The 25,726-nt window shown below is 43.0% G+C and overlaps 1 protein-coding gene across 19 annotated transcripts in view; it reads left to right on the forward strand.

The window, feature by feature from the left end:
* Positions 1-25,726, forward strand: part of BAZ2B (bromodomain adjacent to zinc finger domain 2B) — a 309,197-nt gene that overhangs the window by 164,030 nt on the left and 119,441 nt on the right. For all 19 annotated transcript variants that reach the window (XM_061608686.1, XM_061608687.1, XM_061608682.1 and 16 more), the window contains one exon: positions 2,288-2,443. In XM_061608686.1, the coding sequence (XP_061464670.1) occupies positions 2,290-2,443 (154 nt within the window). In that variant the 5' untranslated portion in view covers positions 2,288-2,289. The remainder of the gene's footprint in view (positions 1-2,287; positions 2,444-25,726) is intronic.

Raw genomic sequence — 25,726 nt, forward strand, 5'->3', positions numbered from 1 at the left:
CGTCACAGAAATATGGGGCTATATGAGTCCTATTTCAATAAGATTATGTACTCTGTATTCAAAACTCCAACAAGATTCATTCATTCATATCAAGATTATAGTGTGAAGGTCACAAGCAGAATACAGAAACAAGCAAGGTTCATCATCATAGAGCAATCTAATAAAAGACAAGTCATCATATACAAGAGAATCTCAATAAGGCTCAGTGTAGCCTTCTTGTCTCCTCTCTCTTTCCTGATAACCCTTATTTAAAATAATAAAAATAGTAAATAATAACTAAATTAACAATACAAAACAATCACAACTAAAAAGGGTGAGACTACCAGAAAAACTCATCAGATAGTAAGCCCTGGAAATTAAAAGTTGGCTGCAATCCTCAAAGGACACTGTCTGTATCCTTGACCAGGCACACATGTACCATAATGCTCCACCCCATACAGTGTATGACATATACGCCAGTGTATATCATCAGTATGGTTCCCGGACATGTCATTCACCCATATATAGCTCCGTCTGCTCCTCCTCCCCAGGTCCTTATGTGCAAAGTACTTGGAATGTGCCCAATATGTCTCTATGTCTGGCGTAGAAAAACATTACATATACGGCATAATGCTACATTTGTTCCATCAGTCCTTTATGGGGGATTGACCGCCTGGCCTAATTTTTATTATTATTATTACTTCTACCCCTGTTGTGATTTTTATCTGCTCCTTTTATATTTCCTGTTATTGTTTGCAGTGGCAGGTTTTAATTTATATTATTGTACCTGCCCTGGTATCACACTGTGATGAAAGGTGGATTAAAATATTTCAAATAAATAACACTCTATGTTTTATGTTAAGCATAAAATGGTTAATATGGAAGTAGAAATCCCAAAAGGCAACCAGATCTTTGTATGGTCCAATTTTGTTAGACGAGTTCCAGTTGGTATGGCTTGAGGATATGGACAAAGTACTTGCATAGATGAAGGCAATCTTTGCTCCTAATGACTGGTAAAATCTAGCAGGGAGGGAATGGCTGGTTGGGCCAGGTCAGTAGTCAGTGCCTCCTTGTAAGAGGAAGTTATTCCTGGCTGCCCAAAAGAGGCAGTGGTAAGAAAGATCTGAATAATTCTAGAGCAGTTGCTTTCTTGGCAAGGTTCTTGAGCGGATGGTCACCAAATAGCTGTAGGCACTCTTGGATGAAACTGATTATCTGGATCCCTTTCAGTTCCACAGGGAGGTTTACCCGGCACCAACATTGTCATCTTTTTGGTACCAGGCAGAGAAGTTCTTACTCTTTGAGGCATTTGGGCACTGACATTGTGTTGGATTTTGTGGCCTTTTCTTGGTAGCAGTTTGTGTTTATTCTGCTGCTGGCTGGGAAAGGATGCTTCTGTTTTGTGACTGATTACTATAGGTGGACTTTTTAGTGTATTTTTAAATTTTATACTTTATATTAGTTGAAGCATTTTTGTAGCTGTGAGTCATTTCACATTATAAATAATGATAATAATTAATGCAAAGAAAAGTCTTTGTGCCTTAAAAAATTGTACACAAGCAGCTGAGCTTGGGTATTCTTGGATCCCATATAAATTTACATTCTATAATGAAATAGCTCGTAAAATTGGGAGGACTTTTAAAACCAACTATTGCATATTTTGGTGCTAAAGCAGAGATCTATGTGTTTCAGTAGAGCTATACAGTGCCTCTACATTTGCCCATCTAACAGATTATTGGTGCATCACTAAATTGAGCCAGGATCATACTTGCAACTGGGGCTTCTGAACGATGGATAATTTCCATCACCTTCACATCTGCACAGTGCTGGTTCCAGGTTTTGGGACACCTTAGGAAAGCTGCCCTTAGTGGTGCCCACCTATGTCACCCTTGCCTTTTCACTTTCCCCCTCTCTCTGGGCCCAGTCTGCATAGCTAACCAGAAGATGTTCCAAGCAGAAACATCTGCCTCTTTTCATTCCTGTCACTGTTTGCTCCCTCAGAGAGGAGGAGCAGCAGGACCCAACGCCTCTATGGGTCAACAGTGCCCCCACAGCTAGGATGCAGGCCTTGGCATCTGCAGCAGCCTATTGCATATTTGGTGCCTTTAATTTGTAAAGCTGTCTCTTCCAGACAGCACTTTTGATCATATGCAGAATTACTAGGTGAAATATTACTTAGTGAAAATTGATTCTGTGTAATGGGTTTTTATACTTTGTAAATCGCTTAGAAGCTTATTTTGGCATTGATTGATTGATTGATTGATACTTGATAGCTCTTCTCAATGTCAATGTGTCCTTTTTCTTATAGATATGGAGTCTGGAGAGCGGTTAACATCAACATCAGCAGTCTCTACTACAGCAACATCATCTCCGGCATCTTCATCATCTTCTGTTGTTTTAGCAGTTTCCAAAGGTGGCCTTTCCACTGGAGCTGCATCACTTAGCTCCACAATCAACACCTGTGGTGAATATGCCTTATTGGTTCCATTTTACATTGTGGTTTGCTTGGGTCAATGGTCTCCTCAAATATTATTTCAGAACTTTTTCATCTTTGGAAACTGAATAAAGGCTAAAAGAAGAATGGAACCTTTGACTCAATGAGAGGAGTGACTGCAGGGATGGGGAACCTCTGGTCTGTGGACCAAACTTGGCCTGCCAGGCTCCCCTTTTGGCCCATGAGGCCATTTTGAGGAAGCCACACCCACCCACCCTACAACTGACATAAATGATGCCAGGGGTGTGGGGGATAAGGGCGGGGCTTCAAAAGAACAATCAGGAGTTTAAAGTGAGCTCCAATTGTTCCGTTGCTAGAGCAAGGCATGCTCCCAGCCACCCATCAGCTGATGGGCAGTAGGTGTACGCCTTGCTGAAGTAGGGGAAAGAGGCTTCTGTTCAATGGAAACCACTTCTTCCTTCCAGTGGTGCTCTTTGAAGTTGCCCTGTGTGGCTCCTTTCCACCCCCGACATCAGCAATGGAAAGGAGAAGCATGGAGAGGTTTCAGGAGCATAGGGCAGGCCATGCCTTTTGCGTTGTGGTCCTGGACCTTTGGAACACCTCACAAGGGATCTTGACAGTCATGTGACACCATAATTATGTTGTGTGATTGACAGATGTGTTGCCTCACCCGACTGTCAATGTTGGCTCATGGAATGAGGCAGATAAGGATTGCCCCCCGCAGCCAATAAGGTTCCCCACCCCTGCTGTATTGTTTCCAAAAAGAAAAAAAGTATATATTTCCCACATAGATTAATGGACACTGAAACTAATGTCTTGCTAAAGGAGGAAGATATTTCTAAAGCAACAGTGTAATTATTGTAGAGTATACAAAATATAGATATTCTAGTGCCTAAGTGTCCTTTGCTTCCAGTGGTGGTGTGGCCATTATGTCCAGAGGAGAACTTGCACAGGTAGGATTTGTAAGCTGGTTGTGCACCTGGGACTTAGCAAGTCTTACTTGAGCAAATTGTCCTTTGAAAATTACAGCAGCAGTGCAATAAACAACCAGAAGCTCAAGATTCTTGCACATCCTGGTGGGTGGGCTTGGGGCTAATGTCCAAAGCTAGTTTCAGCCCAACAATCAAAAAACCATTTGAGTTTTAGGCTAGTGAATGAAACTATCCCAGTCACAGTAAGGCCTTCTTTCTGGTTTAGTTCTGCACTGTATGTTGGAGTTTGGTCTATAGCCAATGTATCAAAAGCATGGTTATGCCAAGTGATTTTAATTAGGGTATCCAAATTTGTCTGGGGAAAACCTTCCAATCAAATGGCAGATGATTACAAACCACATACTAACTATACAATTAAGTGATCTTTGTAGTTAGTATTATTATTCCTAATTATTTTTATGACACCTCTACATCATTGTGCCTCATGGTTTTTAAAACCAAAAGTAGACAGGACTACCAGTAAGGAACTTACAGTTAATTGATGAACAAGACTTCATATATAGGAGACACATGCTTCTCAAGTAACTATAATTGAGGTCAAACCAGATATAGTGTGCAAAATCTGTGGACAAAATCACCTTCATTTGAAAAATGTTTTAATGGTCCTGTGAGAGGCTGATTTGTATAACCCTGTTCTTCATGGCATTTTCCAAAATCTCATTATTCTCTCCTTGAAGCTTCTATTTGTTCTGCAGGAGAAACCTTGTGGATACCATAAGGGTTCCTGTAAGTTTGCTTTCACTGAGAAATACAGCTTCAAAAGTGTGCTTGTGTATGTGCGTGTGCAATAACATCCTTTGCCCAGCAACATTGCCCAATCCAAATCCTAACTCTGACAGTTGGTATTAATATTTTTTTAACCACATGAGATCTTGACTATGAAGGTACGTTAAGATTTGTCACCATACTTGTTTTGTTTTTTTGTCTGAACTATAATATGACCTCCGTAACGTGACTAAGCACTGTGTCTGTAGTCTAATATGGACTAAATTTAATATGAATAAACACTGCAAATATTACAAAGTCTTACTAAATCCTACAGTTTCTCAAGCTATTCACTATTAGGACTTCTGTTAATTTAAGACAGAACTTTCCAGGAATCCGGCATGTTTTAAATACCCAGATTAACTTTGAAGCCTCTGACATAATATTTGAGACAAAATTCTCTTGATCAGTTACAGAGATGATCCAGTGTTATAGTCTGTTTGTGAGAGATGCTTCTACATTGTAAGGATGGGTGTTCATAGTTGCTGTCTCATTGGATTAGATCCAGGCTTAGCCATGCTTCAAATTGATCTATCGAAATCAATGGAATTTAAGTTAGTAATTACTGAAAATCAGTAGAATGTGTCCCATTGCTTTTAATGGGTCTACTCTCAGCATGACTGGATTCAACATTTTGTGCTTTCTAAAGAGAATTATTACAATAGTTACTGTATAGAAATAGAAGAGGACAACAAAAAGGGTAGAACAAGAGCCCTGTTCCAAAAGATTAGAGAAATGAAAGGGAAATTTAAACCAAGAGTAGGGATGTTGAATAATCAACAGGGGAACGCACTGACTGACCGAGATGAAATAAAAGGAAGATGGAAGCAATACACTGAAGAACTCTATAAAAGAGATGCAAGGATGACAGATTCATTCACAGAGGAACCGTGTGATGAAGAACCAGAAATTTTAGAATGTGAGGTGAAAGCTGCCCTGAAAGTACTTGGAAGAAACAAATCACCAGGAACAGATGGCATACCAATAGAGTTACTACAAGCTACTGAGACTGAATCTGTCCAAATTTTGACAAAAATCTGTCAAGAAATATGGAAAACTAAACAACGGCCCACAGACTGGAAGCATTCCATATACATCCCAATTCCAAAGAAAGGGGATCCCAGGGAATGCAGTAATTATCGAACTATTGCCTTAATATCCCATGCAAGTAAAGTAATGCTCAAGATTCTACAAGAAAGGCTCTTACCATATATGGAGCAAGAAATACCAGACGTCCAAGCTGGATTTAGAAAGGGAAGAGGCACCAGAGATCATATCGCAAACATACGTTGGAATGGAACGGAGCAAGGAATTTCAGAAGAAAATCACCCTGTGCTTTATAGATTACAGCAAAGCTTTTGACTGTGTAGATCATGAAAAACTATGGAATGCTTTAAAAGAAATGGGGGTGCCACAGCATCTGATTGTCCTGTTGCGCAACCTATACTCTGGACAAGAGGCTACTGTAAGGACAGAATATGGAAAAACAGAAGGGAGTAGAAAAAGAGAAAGGCCAAGCAAGAGATGGATTGATTGTGGAAGCCACAGACCTGAAGTTACAAGATCTGAACAGGGTGGTTCATGACAGATGCTCTTGGAGGTCACTGATTCATAGGGTCGCCATAAGTCGTGGTCCACTTGGAAGCACATAACAACAACAACAAATTCTGGAAAATTCAAATTGAATTGATTAACATTCACATCTTTGAGTTATGTCAATATGTATTCAGTGCACTCTGCACTGTCAAAGCTAGTACCCTAGAAATTTCTTTAAAGGCAGATAAAGTTCATAATATAAAGCAAGGATGGTACAATGGGAGTGATGTCTAGTGTCTTGTGAATGATTTTGTTCGTTTTGTTGCACCTTTTCTTTTCTTAAAAAATGGCTTCATATGTAAGGTAAACAAAAACTGCAACATTTTTTGTCCCCTGATAATATTCAGAATAACAGGTACAATGTATTTAGTCTTTAGTGGTGGGAAGTGCAAGGCAATCATTACAAAGACAGCATTGTAGAGAAAATACTGGACTTGTGTTTTTTCATTAACACAATAATTTCAGAATTTACACTTTGAGCAGATAAGTACACTGGGATAGCAACCCAATAATCAATGTAGTCTCCAACAACATCCAAATTATGTCTCTTTCCTACCTACTCTGATACTCCAGTCAATTCCAAACTTTCTCCTCTCATATCCACATTGTATTCAGAGCAAACTGAAGATCAAATTAACCTACATTTCAGAAACAGGTATATGTCATAGTCAGTGATTCCACCAAGACAAGGAAGAGTTATTTCACATAATGGTTGTTGCTTATTGCCCACCCTTCACCAATAGGTCCCAGGGTGGGTTACAAAATCTACAGAATGTTGAATTACAGAACAGTATTATTGAAACAATAATGTTCTTAAAATAGTATGAAATCAGAATTTAGAACTGTGCTTTATCTGGAAAGATTCTTATATGGAAGATTTCTTTCTGGATGCTGTGTGAGAAAGGGAAGTCTCAAATAAAAAATAGCTAAATTCATCTTAAACTTCAGATTGGTTGTAACTCATATGTACACAAAAACCCAGTCCCAAGAGTAAGTTAAACTTATATTCCCCAGAGGTTCCTGGAGGCCAGTCATTGGCCTTGGGAATGGCGCCTCCCCCTGGGTCAGCAGGCAGGGTCCACTTCAGATGACTTCACCCTGGGGGAGGGGCCATCCTGCTCTCTCCAGACTGGCCCTGCTTGCTGCAGCGTTCGGTTGGGTCCTGCTGAGCTCCATAAGAGTTCAGCAGTTTCAGTTTTAAAACTTCACCCTTTTATCATTTTTTTCTCTTTCTTCTTCTACCCTCCCTTTCCCCTCACCAGCTGTCCTTAGCTTAGCGCGGGGGCAGGGATTCACTTAGGCGCGTTGTGCAAGGAGGGAGTTTTTTTGCAGCGGGACGTGTCTCTCCCTCGCAGAGGCGCGACCGCTACCCGGACAAGCAGTGGCTGCTGAACTGACAAGACTTCTCCCCCCACTGCACGTTGAGCGGAGAAGCTCGATTTCTCAGCTGCGGAAGGAAGAGCAGCTTTATCGCCCCCCCAACCCTCACCATAGGATTGGGTGGGGTCGCAATGCACAGAGGTGCCATGGAGGCGGCAGATCTAGGCTGCCTCTCGGAGGAGCCTGAGACCTCCAGCCACAGCCTTATCGAGGAGGGGTATGGCCAGGTTTTGTCACCAAATGCATGCAACTAGCAGATGGAGGGGGTGAGTGCTGATTTTTTGCCTTTCCCAGGGGAACAGGAGTTCCCTAAATTCCTGCATTGGGTGAAGGGTATAGTGGCCAAGGAAGTACAGGGCATAGGTTCCTTATGACCCAATCCCCCCCTCTCATGAAAAGAAAAAGAGGAAGTCTTCCCAGAAGAGGGGTCAGGCAAAGAGAAGGCGAGTGAGGTCCCCTTCTCCAGTTTCCTTCTTCTCTTCCTCCCCCTCCTCCTCCCCCCACCATCCCCCCCTCGTCTTCCCAGTCATCCTCAGAGCCGAAAAAGAGCCATGGCAAGGGCCACAAATGCTCTTCTAAGTCTAAACACAAAACCAAGGGGGAAAGGGTTAAGAAAAGGAGACATAGTAAGCCAGTGATGACTGCTTTGGGGCTACTTTCAGATTCAGAGGGGCAGTTTTCTTCGGAGGACAGGGAGGAGTGGGAGCTTTCAGATGAAGAGCTGGAAGCCCCTGCTTCCAAGGGCAGGTTTTTCCAGGCCAATTTTTTTCCACCCTTAGTAGCTAAGGCTAGGTGGATCCTGGAACTCCCTGAAGAAAATTATAAGAACCTGGAAACTTCAACACCCTCAACTTCAAAATGTTCCAGATCTGCTTTTCCGGAGGGTTGACCACGAATAGCCAGCCTTCCCTTTATGGATTCCTTTCATGTTTTGTGGAAGCAGGAATGGGCGAATCCCACAAAACATAAACCCACACATAGGCTTGTCGACAAGCCATACTCCTTCTCAGTCAAAGTGATGGAACAGTTGAGAACTCCAGCTGTGGACCCACCCGTGGCTGCATTATCTTCATCATTGGTCATCCCGTCAGAGGGAGAAGGGCCCCCAGAGACTCTTGCAACAAGCTTGTGGAAGTGGCACTAAGAAGGGACTTTGAAGTGGTGGCGGCTGCATTCCGGGCTTCTGCAGCTACATCGGTGATGGCAAGGGCTTGCATGCTCTGGGCAGAGGAGCTCACATCCAGAGAGGATGTTCCCAAACACATTAAGGACAGGCTGAAGAAAATCTCTATAGCATCAGCCTTTCAAGCAGACCCTTCCAGGGATGCCCTGCAGTTCAATACTAGAGCAATGGCAGCCAGCACAGTAGCACGTCGCAGCATCTGGCTACGAAGCTGGGAGGTGGATCCGGGCTCCCAGAGTTGTTTGGCAAGTTACCCCTTTAGCGGGTCCAGGTTATTTGGGGACCCTCTGGATAAGGTGCTGGTGGAAACAAGAAAGCCCTCCTGAATGCCAAGAAGGACAACCGGAAGTACAGGCAGCAACAATCCTTTCGGAACTTCAGACCTTATAGCAAACAATGTTCCTCTGGAGGCTACAAGTCACGCTGGGGGAAGTTGGACAAACCTTCAGGAGCATCCATCTTACACGCTCGACACACCTCCACCTACTCTTCTGGAAACAAATTCCAGAAAGGGCAAAGAAGGACCAGTCGGCATGACACTACGTCTCCAGTCCCACAGGGAGCCATTTGGGGCAGGCTTCTGCAGTTTGCACATGTGTGCGCAGAAACAACAACAGATGGATTCTCAAAACTGTTTCTTACGGATACTCCTTGGAGTTCTCCAAACAACCTAGGGAGAGATTCGTAGCCACACCAAGGTCCAGGAATCCACACAAACATCAGAACTTTACAGCGGCCATCAGTCACCTGTTGGTGATATAAGCAATAGAACCTGTCCTGAGTCAGGAACAGGGGAAGGGGGTGTATTCCATTTTCTTTCTAATTTTGAAAAAAAATGGGAGTACCAGAGCGATACTTGATCTCAAGTGGCTCAACAAGAAGGTGGCCTACAAACGCTTCTGGATGGAAACGCTGAAGTCCATCTCGGAGGCCATCACTCAGAGTGACTGGATGGCATCCATAGACCTGTCAGAGGCCTATCTTAATATCCCTATCCACAGGGAGCACAGAAGATTCCTGTGCTTCTGCTATGGTCAGAGCCATTTTCAGTACAGGGCACTTCCCTTTGGGCTCACCTCCCCCAGGGTTTTCACAAAGGTCCTGGTGGCTCTGGTGGTGCATCTGAGAACTCTGGGGGTGAGGGTGGACCCTTATCTAGATGACCTACAGGTCAGGGCACCGTCAAGAGTTCAGTGCCATAAGGATGTGGAAACCACTCTGGAGTGCCTTCAGAGGCATGGGTTTGTGGTAAACTTGGACAAGAGCATGTAGGTACCATCACAGATGATTTCGCATCTGGGGGTGGTGATAGTCTCAAGGAACTTCCAGATCTGGCTCAATGAAGAGAGGGTCTCCAAGATTCAGACTCTAACTTAGAAGGTGGTCGCATCGGAGTCAGCAGACTTGATGACCTTGGCCAAGCTAAAAGGCATGTTGGTATCCTGTCAGGACTTAGTAAGCTGGTCCCGGTTCCACTCCAGCCCGTTACTCCTAAGGTTAATTCCATTTCAATTCCAGATCTCCCAGATGAAACACATGTGTCGTCTCCAGGTTGGGGCTCAGGAACCAGACCAATTGGTGAAAGCAATTCAGTTTTCCAGGCAAAGACTGCGCCGTCTCATGAACTTCAAATACAAAACATAACCTGCGGCATAGAAGAGAGTTGACAGAACAAGGAATCACTATTCCCCCCGTCCCTTAAGAAGGGGGCAATCGAGCGCGAATTCTCTCACTCCACCTCAAAGTGCCCTCATCCATACCCCGCCTCTCCCTCTTCTTTTGCCGCCTCTTTTGCTGTCTCCTTGTACGTGGTGAAGGGGTTGCCAGTGCCCCCTCCCCTTCTGAGAGATCTGACTCAGGTATGGGGGAAAGCGGGGGGGCAATGCTTAAACCATCTGGCTGCTTCTCCTTGCTTTTTCCTGGATCAGGAGGGGGTTGGATTCCCCCTTGCCCTCCCTTCTTCTCCAGCTTCTCCAAGCCCAGAAGGGGAGGAGGCATGGGAAGCTCACGGTAGGAATCTATGTCTGCTGGACATTCAAGGTCCTCGCTCCCAGACAGTTCTATCTCGGAGATTCCCTCCCCCTCTTCTGCTTCTTCTTCACACGGCTCTGTCCAAATGACTCCCTCCCTCTCCTCATCTTCTGAAACATCAGGGCCCCAATCCTGCATCCTGACACCATGTTGATATCAGTTTCACCAACCCTACACCAACAATTGAGGTGGTGGCTGGACTCCTACAGACTGACACAGCGGGTGAGTCTACACTCCCCAGTTTGTAAAGTGGTGACGACGGATGCCAGCATGTTGGGCTGGGGAGCACACTTGGAGCCACATGTAGCTCAAGGTACGTGGCCGACCAGCGAAACCAAACGAAGCATCAACTGGCTAGAACTTCAGGCAGCAAGGCTAGCTTTGCTGAATTTAGCTCCGCACATCTGGGGCTGCCATGTTCTTGTTTGGACCGACAACGTTTCTTCGAAAGCATATCTCAATCATCAGGGAGGGACCAGGTCGAGGATCCTGATGGAAGAGGCACAGCACATTTTCAACTGGGCAGAGCTACATCTGCTGTCACTGTGGGCGGAACATGTGGCGGGACTTCAGAATGTGAAGACGGACTGGATCAGTCAGACCACGATCTCCGACTTGGAGTGGCAGTTGCATCCGGAGGTTTTTCACCAGGTGACTGAGCGTTTTGGTTGCCCGATTATCAACCTCTTTGCAGACACTCACAATGCCGAGGTAGTCCGGTTCTTCTCTCAGTATCAGACCCAAGGGACACAGGGAGTGGATGCCTTAGTGGTGGATTGGCCGGAGGGCCTGCTGTATGCCTTTCCCCCCTTCAATCTCTTACTACAAACTATCAGGAGAATCAGAATGTTGAGGGCAAAGGTGATTCTGATAGCACCCTTTTGGCCAAGAAGGCCATGATTCCTGGAAATAATGCCCCTGGCCTCAAGGAGACCATGGACGCTGCCTCACAGGGAGGACCTGTTGAGGCAGGTCCCAGTGGTTCATCCCAGGCCAGAACTCTTTTGACTGACAGCATGGCGGTTGAGTGGCTCTGGTTGAAGGAGCTGGGTTTTTCAGGGGCTGTGCTGGATACTTTACTAGGCTCCAGAAAGGCTTCAGCTAACCAGGCATACTGTTCTACATGGCAGGCCTTCCTTATCTGGTGTCAGGCGAAGGGGAGGGACCCGTCTTCTAGGAACATTGCAGATATCCTGGGGTTTCTGCAGACAGGTTTGGACAAAGGTCTTAGCACCAACACAATTAAATGACAGGCAGCAGCCATTAGCAGTGCTTTAGGTAGGTAGGTAGGTATAATTTTATTGCAAAGCCATAGGCCGTCACAACAGACAAACACAAATCTCATATTAAAACCAGATGTACAGCAAAAATACACCACATAAAACTAAATAAAACAGTTCTACAGATCCCCTGGGTAGGCACGTGCCTACTATTGACCCAGGCCATTGAGATGTTTAATCCGTAGTTTTTGGGCCGCCAGGGCAAATTGGGCTACCCTATACGTGATCGTATAGTCATTGTCTGCTAGCAGAAAAGGGATAATATTAATACCCTGTGGAACTCCTTGCCATAGAATCAAATCACCTAAGAATTTGGACCTGGGCTGTTTATAGAGAGGGCAGACCAGTAGGTAGTGGGGGAGGTCTTCCACCTCCCCGGACCCACAGATGCATAATCGTTGCTCCCAGGGTACCTGTGCATAGCGGCCGGAGAGGGTCGCACTGGGCATTGTCTGGAACCTTAACGCTGTAAAGGCATGCCTAAATTGGACAGATAGAGGGTAAGTCAAATAGCTTGCCCTCAAATGGTCCTGCTTAAATAGACCATACCACCTCGAAAATTTGGCATTGGTGATTGCTAATCTATTCATCCACTCACAGTGCCCAGCAATGGATTCCCGTAGCTTTGTTCTACTGAGTGTATTTAGAGTCTGTATCGGGATATGGTACCTGTGAGCTATGTTCGTAAATTTATTGAGCCAAAAACTATCAGGGGAGGTGGTTGTGTAACAGGCATTCAATAAAATCTTAGCTGGTGCCTTTGTTGTGACCCCCCAGAAGGTAAGCAGGGCACTATGTACGCGTGCACTAAGGGGCATTAGACCGGACTCCGCGCGGAGAAACGCGGCTGGCGTACCAGTGGGTAATCACAGGAGCCTTCTAAGGAAATTATTTTGGATGGACATGAGGGAAGGGAGGAGAGAGTCCTCCCATCCCCATACTGCTGCCCCATAAAGAAGTTGCACCAGGACCTTGCTCTGGAAAACTTTCAATACCGGGGCCACCAGATTACCCCCAGTAGTCCTATAGAATCTAAGGATAGCTCCAGATGTTCTTAGAGCTGTGGCTTTCATAGCAGCAAGCTGATTTTTCCAGGTAAGAGTATCCTGGAACTGGATACCCAGATATTTAAAGGTGTGGCATTTTTCGATTGCGTGGCCCCCAATAGACCATTTGAGATTCTGCTGTCTTTTCCCAAAAACCATAACCTTTGTTTTTAGGTAATTAATCTGAAGTTCCCTTTTGCAGTATTGGTTCAAACTTGTCAAAAGTCTCCTTAGGCCTATACGGGAGATAGATAGTAGGATCATATCATCCGCATATAACAATAGCGAGACTTTCCTATTCCCTGCCGAAGGGGGGAAGAAGTCCGGGTCCGATAATTCTGAGATTACATCGTTACGGTAGAGGTTAAACAAGGCTGGAGCCAGAAGACAGCCTTGTTTAACCCCTTTGTTAACCGCTATAGGGTCAGTTAGAGAGCCAGAGGGGCCTACTCTGATTCTAGCGGTGGTGTTGGAATAGAGTTCTTTAATTAGAAACAGAAGCCGCTTGTTGATATTAGTTTTGGCGAGTTTGGACCACATCATAGATCTATTTATTGAGTTGAAGGCAGCTGCCAAGTCCACAAAAGCCGTGTAAAGGTGCTTCGTGGGGCCAAGCATACATTTCCTTGCTAGATACCATAGATAGCATTTCCACTGCTAGGTAAAGCAGTGATCTGTTGTGCTTTGTCCTTTTTGGAAGCCTGCTTGTTCCGGGCTAATAATCTGATTAGCTGCTTCCCACTCTTCTAATTTATTCAGCAGATACTTGCTGTATAATTTAGCGCCGATATCTAGTAGACTGATGGGATGATAATTTTTCGGATCTTGCCTCTCTCCCTGTTTAAAGATGGGAATTACAATGCTTTGTTTCCATCCCTCGGGTAGTATCCCTGTAGAATTAAAAAGGGTACATCTTGGCCAAAATAGGCTCCCACCACTCCAGGAAGTTTTTAAAAAGTTCTGGGGGTAGCATGTCTTTCTCCGGTGCCTTTCCCAACTTTAGTGTGGAAATAAGGGCTCCAATTTGCGCCGGGGTGACTGGGAGCCACTGTGGTAAATCAACGGCCTGCAGGGCAGGGCAGGGCCCGCTGTTGTCATTACGGGCCATGTAAAGACTACAGAAATGGTCTTGCCAAGTAGAGGCAGGAATTTGCCCTACTATTAGTTGTTTATAATCCCGCATCCCAATGGCCACCAGGTCCCAGAACTGATGCTCATTTCCATCCGTGATTGCCTGATCTAATTTTTGCCATTGTGTTCTCACATACAAGTCCTTTTTCTTTTTTAACAAAGAATTGTACACAGTTTGAAGGTATACCAGGCGGTCGTGGGTAAACAACCCTGGGTTTCTTACTGCTTTTCGGGCGTATCTTAACAGGTGTCTCTTGGCATAGCAGTGCTTTAGGATGAAGGGGATATTTTTCAGTTTCTTCACATCCACTCTTTAAACGGTTTATCGGGGGGGGCCCTCAGGAATCCCCTGGTGGTCCAATGTTTCCAATCATGGAACCTCAACTGGGTCCTTACAGTGCTCATGGATTCTCCTTTTGAACCACTAGCCACGTGCAGTTTAAAGTTACTAACCCTGAAGACAGTGTTCCTGGTGGCAATTACCTCTGCTCGGCAGGTATCAGAGCTCGGGGCTCTCTCTTCTGATGCTCATTTGTGTATCTTTCACACGGATAGGGTGGTCTTGAGGACAGACCCCTCCTTCATTCCTAAAATCAACGTGCTCTTTCCCTGGGGTCAGGTTTTGCTGTCATTTTGCCCAAATCCTTCTTCCCCTAAGGAGAAGGCATGGCACACTCTGGATGTGCGTAGGGCTCTGCGTTTCTACCTGGACACTGTTTGTAACTTTTGGAGAGACCTCCCAAGGAGGTAAAGCCTCAATTTCCTGCTGGCTTAAGGAGGTGATAGTTCAAGCCTACCAGTCTTTGGGGAAATCTCCCTCGGGGGGTTTAACAGCACATTCTTTGAGGGAGGCTTCTACATCAGCAGAGTACAAGGGTAGCTTTCCCATACTAGACATTTGTAGGGCAGCGACATGGGCTTCTGTTCACACCTTCACTAGACACTATAAAGTCGATTCTTGGGCCTCTGCCGATGCAGCCTTCATGCAGAGAGTCTTGCAGAGGGTGGTTAAGATGTGACCTGCATTACCGGAATCCCACCCTGTTTAAGGGCTCTGGTATGTCCCAAGGCCAATGACTGGCCTCCAGGAACCTCTGGGAAAAATGGAAATCCTTACTGTTAATTTCTATTCCCGGGGGTTCCTGGAGGACAGTCCCTGCCGCTTCATTCCTGGGTTTTCGGTCTATGCAGGTCGGGGGTTAGTGGTTTCTGCCAGCGCCCTACATGTCGGGGGGGGTAGTTAGGGCCACCTGGCGATTTCCTGGCAATTTCTACTCCTCTCTTCAGTTTCTGTTCAAGTCAGGAAATGTCAGAAGGATGGACTCCAACACTCGAGTCAGGTGATCCGGGGGGCCCAAGGGGTGAACTTGCTTGTCCAGCCGGTCTGGAGAGAGCGGGATGGCCCCTCCCCCAGGGTGAAGTCATCTAAAGTGGAGCCTGCCTGCTGACCCAGAGGGAGGCGCCATTCCCAAGGCCAATGACTGTCCTCCAGGAACCCCCTGGGAATAGAAATTCACGGTAAGAATTTCTGGGGGTTTTTGGAAATGCAAGGGGATGCAATCCCCTAATTGTTTAGATTAAAAATCCCCTTGGTAGTCAACACTGTTTGGTGTCAAAAAAGTAGCTAGTATGTTTATAGCTGCTAGTGCATATAATGCCACCATATAGGTATCTAACTTGTCTGTATCTACCAGCAATCATTTAATTTTTAAATCATCTGGTTGATCTTGTAGAAAAATCTGAAATGAATAGAGGAATCTATCACTAAGTGAGTTGTATAAAAGAAATACGGGATATAGTGATCAATGGTCTTGATCTGGCCTGATCTGCATACAAAAAGATGGCTATTTATTGGCCTATGAAAGAATTTACTGGTCTGGTACTGTATTCTGTGGGCATAATTTGAAATCTAAACTAAATAAATGTATGTCAAGCAGGAAAACTTTTAATTCTTGCAGATAATCAGCCATTTAATGGTTGAATTTAATTTTAATATACCAAACAGGTACATTAAATTCAGTTTTGGCATCTTCAGCAAAAATAGCATCACAGATCTTACTGTCATAAATGTCATGAGATGACATTAAAGGGAAAACTGAATAACTCAACATACAAATACTTATAACTTTGTCCCCAGCCTTTCTGGAGGTCTAAATAACATATGTTTGCTAACTGTTGCTCTGACATTAGCAAGAGTTTTTTTTCTAATATAGAATCATGATTGTATAAATGTATGCATTTAAAAAAGAAAGACCATTCTAACTAATGTACCAAGTGTACTATGTGGGACTCCAAGTAATGCCTGCCACCCCTGCTCGCTTATATCCAATTTATCTCTACTAGAGCTACCTCCAGATTGTTGTACAAAATAAGAAGCACCCTTTTCTCAAACCGGTTCTCATTGGTTTTCTCACGTGTTTTCACAATGATTCTTCAAATAATACAGTGTCTTTATAACCCCCAATAAATGGGTAGATGAAGTTTTAATTGCATCAGAATGGATATGCCATAGAGTATTTTAACAAAAATGAAGCCCTAAGTGCTTAAATGAGTAACACTATCTGATGATGATATGACCATCCAGGGCCCATTTATGCCACTTATGCCTTTTGGCAAACACCACTACTTTGATCGTAGTGTAATTAATAAAGAAACTTTCTTGCTTACAGTAAATTCCAGATTTGAAAAATAATCTTCTAATATCTACTTGGGATAATGAAATAAGAGCCATATTGTCTGCTTAAAGCAGCGATGTAATTTTTTGATTGCCAATTAAGGGTGGGTGGGAACAGTTATTAACACAAAAGCAACCTACACATAAGGTTTTGCATAATGATCTGAAAGCTCTATTAAAAATTCAGTTATGATGAGATACTTTCTCACGTGCTATGATGGTATTATGTTAATAATTTAGGAAAGGTTCCCCCCCAATCTGGTTCTCTTAGCAATTCTTCTTTAAAAAAGATGAGAATAGCCATATTCCAGGGAACCCTGTGTGTCCCATCTGCCTGTTATCTGGCAGCTCCATCACATTGCACTTAAAACATGGGGAGAATTTCAGAAGCATCTTACAGTGTTTTGTAGGGGACTGCTTTACCACAATGGGTCAGTATAGATGTAGTGTACTTCTTCCATCCAATCCTTCTTCTCTCATACATGATTCCCTTAGACGTCTTAACCATGGTTGTGATTTACATCAGTATCAGTTTGGCCCCATTTAAGTTAATTAAGGTTTACTGTTCACCAGGATTGTAAGCAACTTTGAATCCTAGTTTCAAATCCTGTTTAACAGCAACTATTAGTTAGCATTATCTGGAGGTGGTAAATTGTCTTCTGGATGTAGCATGTAGCGCCTTTGCATAGGAACATAAAAGCATTGTCTTATACAGAATCAGACCATTGGTCCATCTAGCTCAATATTGTCTACCCTGACTGGCAGTGGCTCTCTGGGGTTTCAGGCAGGAATCTCTCCTAGCCCTACCTGGAGATGCTGAGAATTGAACCTGGGACCTTCTGCACGCAATGTAGATGCGCTGACACTGAGCTATGGTCCTTTGGCATCTGGCCTGTGGCTTCTCCTCCTTGGTCCCACCCCCTCAGTTGAGAAGAAAAGGATTAACTCTCCCCTCCTCGTGTGCTGTGACCTTGTTTCTGAAATCCTCACCCCCATGCAGCAATTAGACTTCAAAAGAAAGAAAGAAAAAGGTCCTGTTAACATGAATTGGAGGGTTTTTTTCCTGCCTAATTGCTACCTATGGCAATTTTGAGGTGGAGTGGCAGCTGAGGAGGAAAGGGTTAACCATCCCCTGTCCCTTTTTTTAAAGCCTAATTGTTGCATAGGACAGTTTTCAGTAGAGAGGGAAGGGGAAAGAGAAGAGGATGATGAAGAGAAAGAAAGGGAGATGGCAGAAAGAAAATTAGTGGCTCACTGCCAGCTCTGGCCCTGCCCATTTAGCTTCAACTCTGCCCACTGACCTGTAAATCTGCATGAATATTTTGTGCACATATAAATGTCTCTCAAGATTTTGCCGTAGGTGTTTAAGTTTGCTGATTTTACTTTTGAAATATAGGAAGGAAGGAAAGATCATGGTTTCAGGGTCTGGATCATAAAATATTTCTACTTTCTTGTGTCCATTGTTGGTTTCAGAAATGTGTAGAGGGGGATAGCAGGGCTCTGCCCAGTGCCCCTACCTCTGTGCCTGCCATCACGTCTCTTCTCTTCCAAGGGGAGCCTGCTGTACATGTGTAGTCTCTGCATGGATGTAGAACCCTTACTGTGCAATGTATAGACAGCAGAGGGTGGACGGGCAGGCCGGGACACATTCCCCCTCTCCACATGATTCTTAATTGTGGGGATTGAATATCTTAATAGGACTACAGTGTGTGTGTGATGAGTGAATTTTACTCTTGTATTTAATTGCTGGTGGTAGTTCTTAGTTGGCATAATACAGTTGGCAGGAGCTTTTGCATTCCTTTTGTCAGGCTGCACAGTGTTACAGAAAATGTTCTCAGATATTTACTTATGTCTCTCAAAAATAGCAAAATATTAGTATGCATGTGCTTCATCATTGCGATCCTGCAGCAACACATGCAATTGCTCTTCACTCCTGCATTGTTCAGTAAAATCTAGTAAACACTAAATTTGCAAGATACTACAATATCAACATGGAACACTATTGTATCCTTCCCTTTTTTCAACTTCCACTTTCGTTGTTCACATGATCTTTGAGCCACACATGATAATTTGTTAGTTTACCAATCTTAGTGTGTGTGAAGTGCAAAAAAACCCACGACTTATATAATTGACCATTTATCTTTTACAGTATTCGCAGTTACTGTTTTCAGTCACAAACACCTTCATCTCAGCTTGCAATTAGAGAGGCTCAGGTTTCCTCCAATTCAGTATAATTATTTTCTTTGCAGTAATCAATAGTCTATTAAACAGACTTGTAATAAACTTCAGTACTTCTGCCACACAATTCCCAAGACGAAGCCCAGACTGGAACCCTAGGTACTGTGCTAGAGAGATTGTATTACAGATAATATGTTATTTGTGGGTACTCTGAAATCAGCTATATAATATGACTTTGGAAAAATACTTTTCCAAATGCGTGTAATTTGAGTACAGTAATTACGTTAGATATAAATTTTCTACAGTAGTTTTGATCATTACCAGTCTGAACCAGGAGCCAGTTACTCCAAAGTAGTCTTTGAGTATTCCCATGTACTTCAGTGGAACTTCTCTGGGGGCTCATTCAGAGGTTATACTATTAGTCATTACTACAGATGTGCCTGTGAAACCCTCCTACAAATACAACAGAGAGTACTGCAGCATCTTAAAGATTTATCAAATGTGATATCACATAAACTTTCATACAGTATGCTCCACTTCATCAGATACATGAAGTGTTACCCTGACTTGCAGGTACATTTGTCCATAACCTCTAATTATATGTAATTTATATGTAAAATGGTGACATTGAATCTCACCATTTTCAGTGCCATGTACTCAGATGAACCCTAAAACAATTCCTGCTAATTCAGTAACAGCTGAGCAGACATTGTCTAGAATAAATAACATCAGAATCAGAAATGTCCAAAATAAGTAATTTGTGGATTCCAACCTATGACTCTAGAGATAATGTTTGAGTTTCAAGTTAAAGAGTTTTAAGTAATATTAAAACATGAATGGTGCAGCCCAGTTTGTGTTTTGCTTATGCCAGGGATGGGAAACCTGTAGCCTTTCAGGTGTTGCTGGGCATTAACAGCTGTCACTCCAACTAGCATGATCAATGGTCAGAGATGATGGTAGTTACAGTCCAACATCTGAAGGGCCACAGGTTCTCCATCCCTGGCTTATGGCATACTTTTAACTTGTCTTGCACCCAAGATCCTGAGCAGTCTATGGGATGGTGTAGCACTGGTTTCCTGTCCTGGTTTGCTGAGCAGGAACAGGCCACAATTTGAAAATGAAATGGCAAAATATGGTTTGTCTCCTGCCAGGAAATGAGGGGGAGAATCATCATGTGTGAAGGGAGGAAAGAGGAGGGAAGAGCATTCAAACCCAAGAGGATTCGGATAGTGCCAAACTATAGTTTGGCATTATGTGTGAACCATCCCTATAAGGACATAATTTGCATGGTTCAGAGCATTAGTTGCACAAATAAGTTTGCTGGTTAAATACATTTTCAGACCCTGCATCAAGATCCTGCATATATTTAACTGGTACTAGAGCCCTGTTTGGGTATTTGGTACCCATGGGCACAGAACGTATGAAGGAGCTCCTTTAAATGTACCCATCTAACCCTGTTCTCTAGTCACCAGTGCACACAATGACAACTTTGCCTTGACTGATGCATAATTAGCATCAGTCAGATAGAGGCCCTACATACCTACAGGATTGACCAGTGATTGCATCCTTTCAGTCATACACATATTCATCTGTACCTGCAAAGGCCCTCTTCAGACAGATGCCGAGAGTGCATTGGCTGGGGGCATGACTGGTGTGCACATTGGCATCTAGGGGAGGGGCTAACAGGTGCATTTTTGGAACCCTCTTCATACATTTTGCAGGGAGCCACAGTTACTGATGCCTGAACAGGGCTTATGATGTCTTGAAATGAAAGGGACTTACTGCCTTGTAGGTCTTATGTGTCCAGAGTTCTCATGTCCAGGAGGTGGCAGAACGACCTGTACTGGATGGGGCTGTACTTCCCTTGAAGGAGCCTGTCCGCACCTTGGGAGTACTCCTGGATCCAACATCGTCACTGAAGGCTCAGGTGGCCTCAGTGGCTAGGAGTGCCTTTTTCCAGCTCCAGCTGGTTCACCAGCACAAGCCCCTTTTTGACAGAGATGACTTGGCCACAATACTCCATGCTCTGGTAACTTCCAGATGGGATTATTGCCATGCCCTTGAAGACAACTCAGAAACTTTGACTGGTCCAAAGTGCAGCAGCAAGATTACTGACTGGAGTTCCCTTTAGATCTCATATAACCCCTGTTTTAAAACAGCTGCATTGGTAACCAGTTTGTTTCCAGGCCCAATTTATGGTGCTCATATTAGTATTTAAAGCCCTAAATGACTTAGGTCCCAAATATCTGAAAGACCACCCCCTTTTCTACAGACCCTCTTGGGTGTTGAGATCAACAGAGGGGGCGCTTTTGATAGTTCCACCACCCTCAGAAGCTGGGGGGGGCGGCCTGGGAGAGGGCATTCTCTGTGGCAGTCCCTAACTTGTGGAATCTCCTCCCCACTGAGGTGCATCTGGCAACTTCACTATACAGTTTTTGGCAAATACTGAAGATGTACCTCTTTACCCTGGCCTTTGACACCTGACCTGCATATTTTTGGGACCCACCTTTTTGTGATTTTAGGTTGTTTTTAATCGTTTTTAATGCTGCATTTTAAAATTGTTGTAACCCGTCCTGGAACCATTGAGTGTATGGTTGGTGGTAGTAGTAGTAGTAGCAGCAGCAGCAGCAGCAGCAGCAACTGTAGTAGTAGTAGTAGTAGTAATAATAATAATAATAATAATAAAAACAATTAAGTTGACTATTATGATGTAAATTCATATCCAGTCATTGGTTAAATTGGATCTTTATTCAATCTAGGCCCTTGACTTCAACCAATCACATCTAAGCTTTTGTTATTTTCTGGCGGGAATTTTGAAAAGTTTGGTGTGCTTATTTTCTTCAGCATAGGCTTGGACTTACTGTAACCCATATGCCTGTACTTAATACAATCAGAACACACATTTTTAGCCTTAATTGTATTAGTATATGCTTTCTGATACAAGTTTTTAAAATATATTTTAGGTCATACTGTTAGAACAAAACCCTCCTTTTTATTTATAGCTTTTAAATATTGTACCAAATTAGTACAAATGTTAATTAAAATAGGAGACATTTATTTGGTCTGCATTCACTCGTGATTATTAGACATTCTTCTCAATGTTTAACACAGAAGGCACATTTGCCAGTACTGTGAATTTACGCATCTAATATTGAAAGAAATGTTGCAGCAAGCTGTTCAAAGGTCAGTGTTTTTAGGGGGGAAATATTCATGTTTTTTAGTGTTGTTGCTATAATGAAAGAGAAATCATAGAAGTAAAGGGCTTCACTTTCCCTCCTTTATGCAGTTGTGCAAATTATCTTCTGTAGCCCTTCATATCTCTTGTATCTTAAATGTAAAGCTGCCTGAGGTAGAGAGTGAAATCTAGCTGATCAATTTTGTGCCTCTATTGCTTTACAAAGGATTTTGTTCACCAATGTTTTATGTTTAAAGCATTAGTTAAGTATTTATCCCTTTTAGTTCTTTTGAAAAAGCTTATTATAGTGGAGCACAAAATTCATTAATATTAATAAAGGCATTTGCCTTTATCGTTCCTTGTTACTAAGACACCAGCACTGTCGAAATGGATGCTGGCCTTTTGGGTAATATTTTCAATCATTTATCTATGTACTGGCTAGTAGAATTTCAAAAGCTTTGCTGAAAAATATTCAACCTATTATAATGTAAGTCAAGAGTCTTAAGCAGTGTAGTTTTGTATTAAATTTCATTATGCAAAACATGCATGCAAGCTGGCACCTTTAAACGGGAACAAAAACTAAAACCGAAAAATGAAAGGAAATACAAATATTCATCTCTAGCCAGAATATTAATGTATCAGGAAACAAAAAGATAATGAGTTGGAGGAAAGAAGGGAATTGGTGTAATTCACCGTACTGTCATATGGCTTGCTTTGAGGACAAGCCAGAAATAGATTTCTTTTGGAACATATTTCTTCTGTTTTCTTAAACAATATTTTAAAATTAATATATTTTGTTCCCCAGGTGCATTTGAATCTTGCTTGCATATCTGAGAAAAGTGTTTTCAAGAACCTGATTGTAATGTTTTCATGTTATAGAGTGCTATTTTTGAGAGTCTTTGCAAGTATAACAAAATTGTGCTCAATATTCTGACTTGACTCATCTTAAAATTACTGTTAGAATTTAGCATTCTTTCAGTGCTTATTTGCATGATCACTTTTCCTAATGCATTTGCCTATTCATGTGCTTCAAATTTGGGTTTATAAATTTGGGGAGGGTTTAAGTATAAGGCTGAAGTGTCTGCATATAATGAGTTTATCTTGGATCAGTTTTCAGTTAGAGCTGAATAACCAACAGAAGCTGACCTGGTGGGCTTGCACTGAATACAGGGTCAGCCCACATGGTTGTGACACACGTAGCTCTGGGGAAAGGCCGTGGGGCTCAAGAGAAACAGCTGCGAGAGCTGCCATTGCTGCCCCCAGCATCTGTTGCCTGTGGTGATTTCCTCACTCTGCCTAATTGTAGGGCTAGCCCTGACTGAATATACCTGGAAATTGCTGTTAGTGCCACTTGATGTTGAGCTTGCACAGGTCAGTCTGCACCATTCTGGAGAGGCAAATGTTCCAAACAGAACTACAAAATGTGCAATAACATATAAAGGCGGATGTCTACTGATACCATATTCTGTCATAACAGTTTATACATGTGGACGTTGTCCCAGTGGAGTTCATTTTAAATTGATTTACTGTTGCAGTTATCTTCGATTTATCAAACTTTGTGTCTTGAGTGATCTACCATTGAAAGAAGCTACTGTCATAGCACAGTCTCACAGAAGTGTTGGTTTGAAGTGCCATGGTGACAGGAAGCTTCTATGCGTTTTCAATTTCTCCAGGATAATGGCTTGCCCTATACATGTAGCCAAAACTGATGAAAAGTGGCCGGTGTGTGTCTGTTTACACTTATCTCTCTTAACGTATGTGCCAAAATGCCTTCCTTTGCCATTTCCCTAGATCCCTGTTCTTCAACCTTGGGTCCCCAGATGTTGTTGGACTACAACTCCTATAACCCAAGGTTGAAGAACAATGCCCTAGATGGCTTTCTCCTTGTATCGCTTCTGATGTTTCTTTTGCAGTGTGAAAGCTGCTGTTTTAGTGATCCTTCCTGTATCACTTAAGCAATGTCAGATGTCTTGGACCACATATGATGAGTTCACAACGTGGCTTCTTTCCAGTCTAGCATTTTCGTTCTCGGAAATGATGTGGGCAGAAGTCGCAGGGTGTACTTGCCCTGTATGACCCAGAGCTTCTGATGTGATCAGAGGGACACAGGAAGGAGCAACACTACAGTGATGCCCGTGTCCCAGAAATAACTTCAAGGGGGGGGCTTTTTAGGTGTGTTAGTAGCCAACTAGGTATTCTGCTATTTATGCTTTGGAGGTGTAGGTGTGTGTTGATTATTGCAATTTCCTTTGTGAGATGTTTCCTCATAAGGCTTGTGCAATTGCACCAAGACATTACAAATCATGAACAGGGGAAAAGATACCATATAGGATGGCTGGGAGAAAACAAACAATCCAAAATTAGCCAAGCCCAGGATCAGCTATACTGGCAAGGTCAGTTTCATGTTGTGTAACTACAAGTTAGACTTTATCTGGCAACAGTTTGAAAAGTATAGTATGAGAGACTTAAAGCTAATATGAGCCATCTCTGCTACTTGCTCACATGTTGCTTCCTTTGAATAGTGGTGGGAACTGGGCCCATTGGGAGGCAGAGGAAGACAGAAGAGTTCACCAAGTGCATGTTGCTGAGGGCCTCACAAAGCCTGAAACCACCTTCACAGTGCCAATGACAACCTTGTCAAAGGTTGGCTTGGCTAGCATTGGAAGACTACCAGCTCATTAGACTGTAAATAACTTAGGTGCCTTAGAAAAATGTATAGTTACATGAAAGTTTACCTGTGATTAACCTTAGTTTGCTTCCACGAAGAATTCAGTCTATACACAATCCATAGGTTAAAGAGCAAGAAATAATTGGGACACTTGGGCCACATTCACATCATACATTTATTTCACCATTGTTCCACTTTAAACAGTCATGACTTCCCCTAAAGGATTCCCCTAAAGTGTAGTTTGTGAAGGATGCTGAGAGCTATTAGGGGACTCCTGTTTTCCTCACAGAACTGCAATTGTCAGAGTGGTTTAATAGCAAGGCCCTCTTCCCAAAGAACTCTGGAAATTGTAGCTCTGTGAGGGGAATAGGGGTCTCCTAACAATTCTCAGCACCCTTCACAAACGACACTTCACAGAATTCTTTGGGGAAGCCATGACTGTTTATAGTGGAATAATAGTGGAATAAATATATGGTGTGAATTAGCATTCTAAGAGTTCTGACAGAAATGCCTCTTGCAGCATTTTTTTGAAGTATTCTCTCATTCTTGACATGCCTTTCCATGAATGGATTGTTCTGGCTGTCTTTGGGAATTGCTTGTTTGCTTTTGTAATCTAGGTGCAGTTTCTTCTGACAGAACTGTATTGCGTTCTACTTCTTAACAATGCACGGACAATTAAAACAAAAGAGTAAAGATGTTTTGAAGTAAAGGGATTGCAAACTCTACCACCTAGTGATCTATTATAAACATCACAAGAATTACCCCACAGGAAAAAAGAAGCAGTAGCCAAAAAAGGGGAGGAGAAAAAGCACTCACTTGAGATTATTTATTTATTTATTAAATGTATATCCTGCCCTTCCTCCTCGAAGGAGCCCAGAGACAATGATGTATATTTAAACAAATATCTTTAGCATAAACAACCACAAAGGGGCATCCATAGATATATTGACCATGTCAGCTCTTTGTTGATCATATTTACAATAGGGGGGTAATAACAGAATTATTATTTATTACATTTTTATCCCACCTTTTCTCCAAGGTGACATGCAGATAATCATCCTTCTCTTCCCTCCCACCATTTTATCTAGATAGTGAGGTAGGTTGGCTGAGAGATACTATGTAGCCCAAGGCCAGCCAAGGAGTTTTACGGCAAAGTGGGGATTTGAATTCAACTCTTTCCAGTCCAAGTCTAG

This window comes from Rhineura floridana, chromosome 2, assembly GCF_030035675.1.
Source record: "Rhineura floridana isolate rRhiFlo1 chromosome 2, rRhiFlo1.hap2, whole genome shotgun sequence".
In the NCBI taxonomy this organism is placed as follows: Eukaryota; Metazoa; Chordata; class Lepidosauria; order Squamata; family Rhineuridae; genus Rhineura; species Rhineura floridana.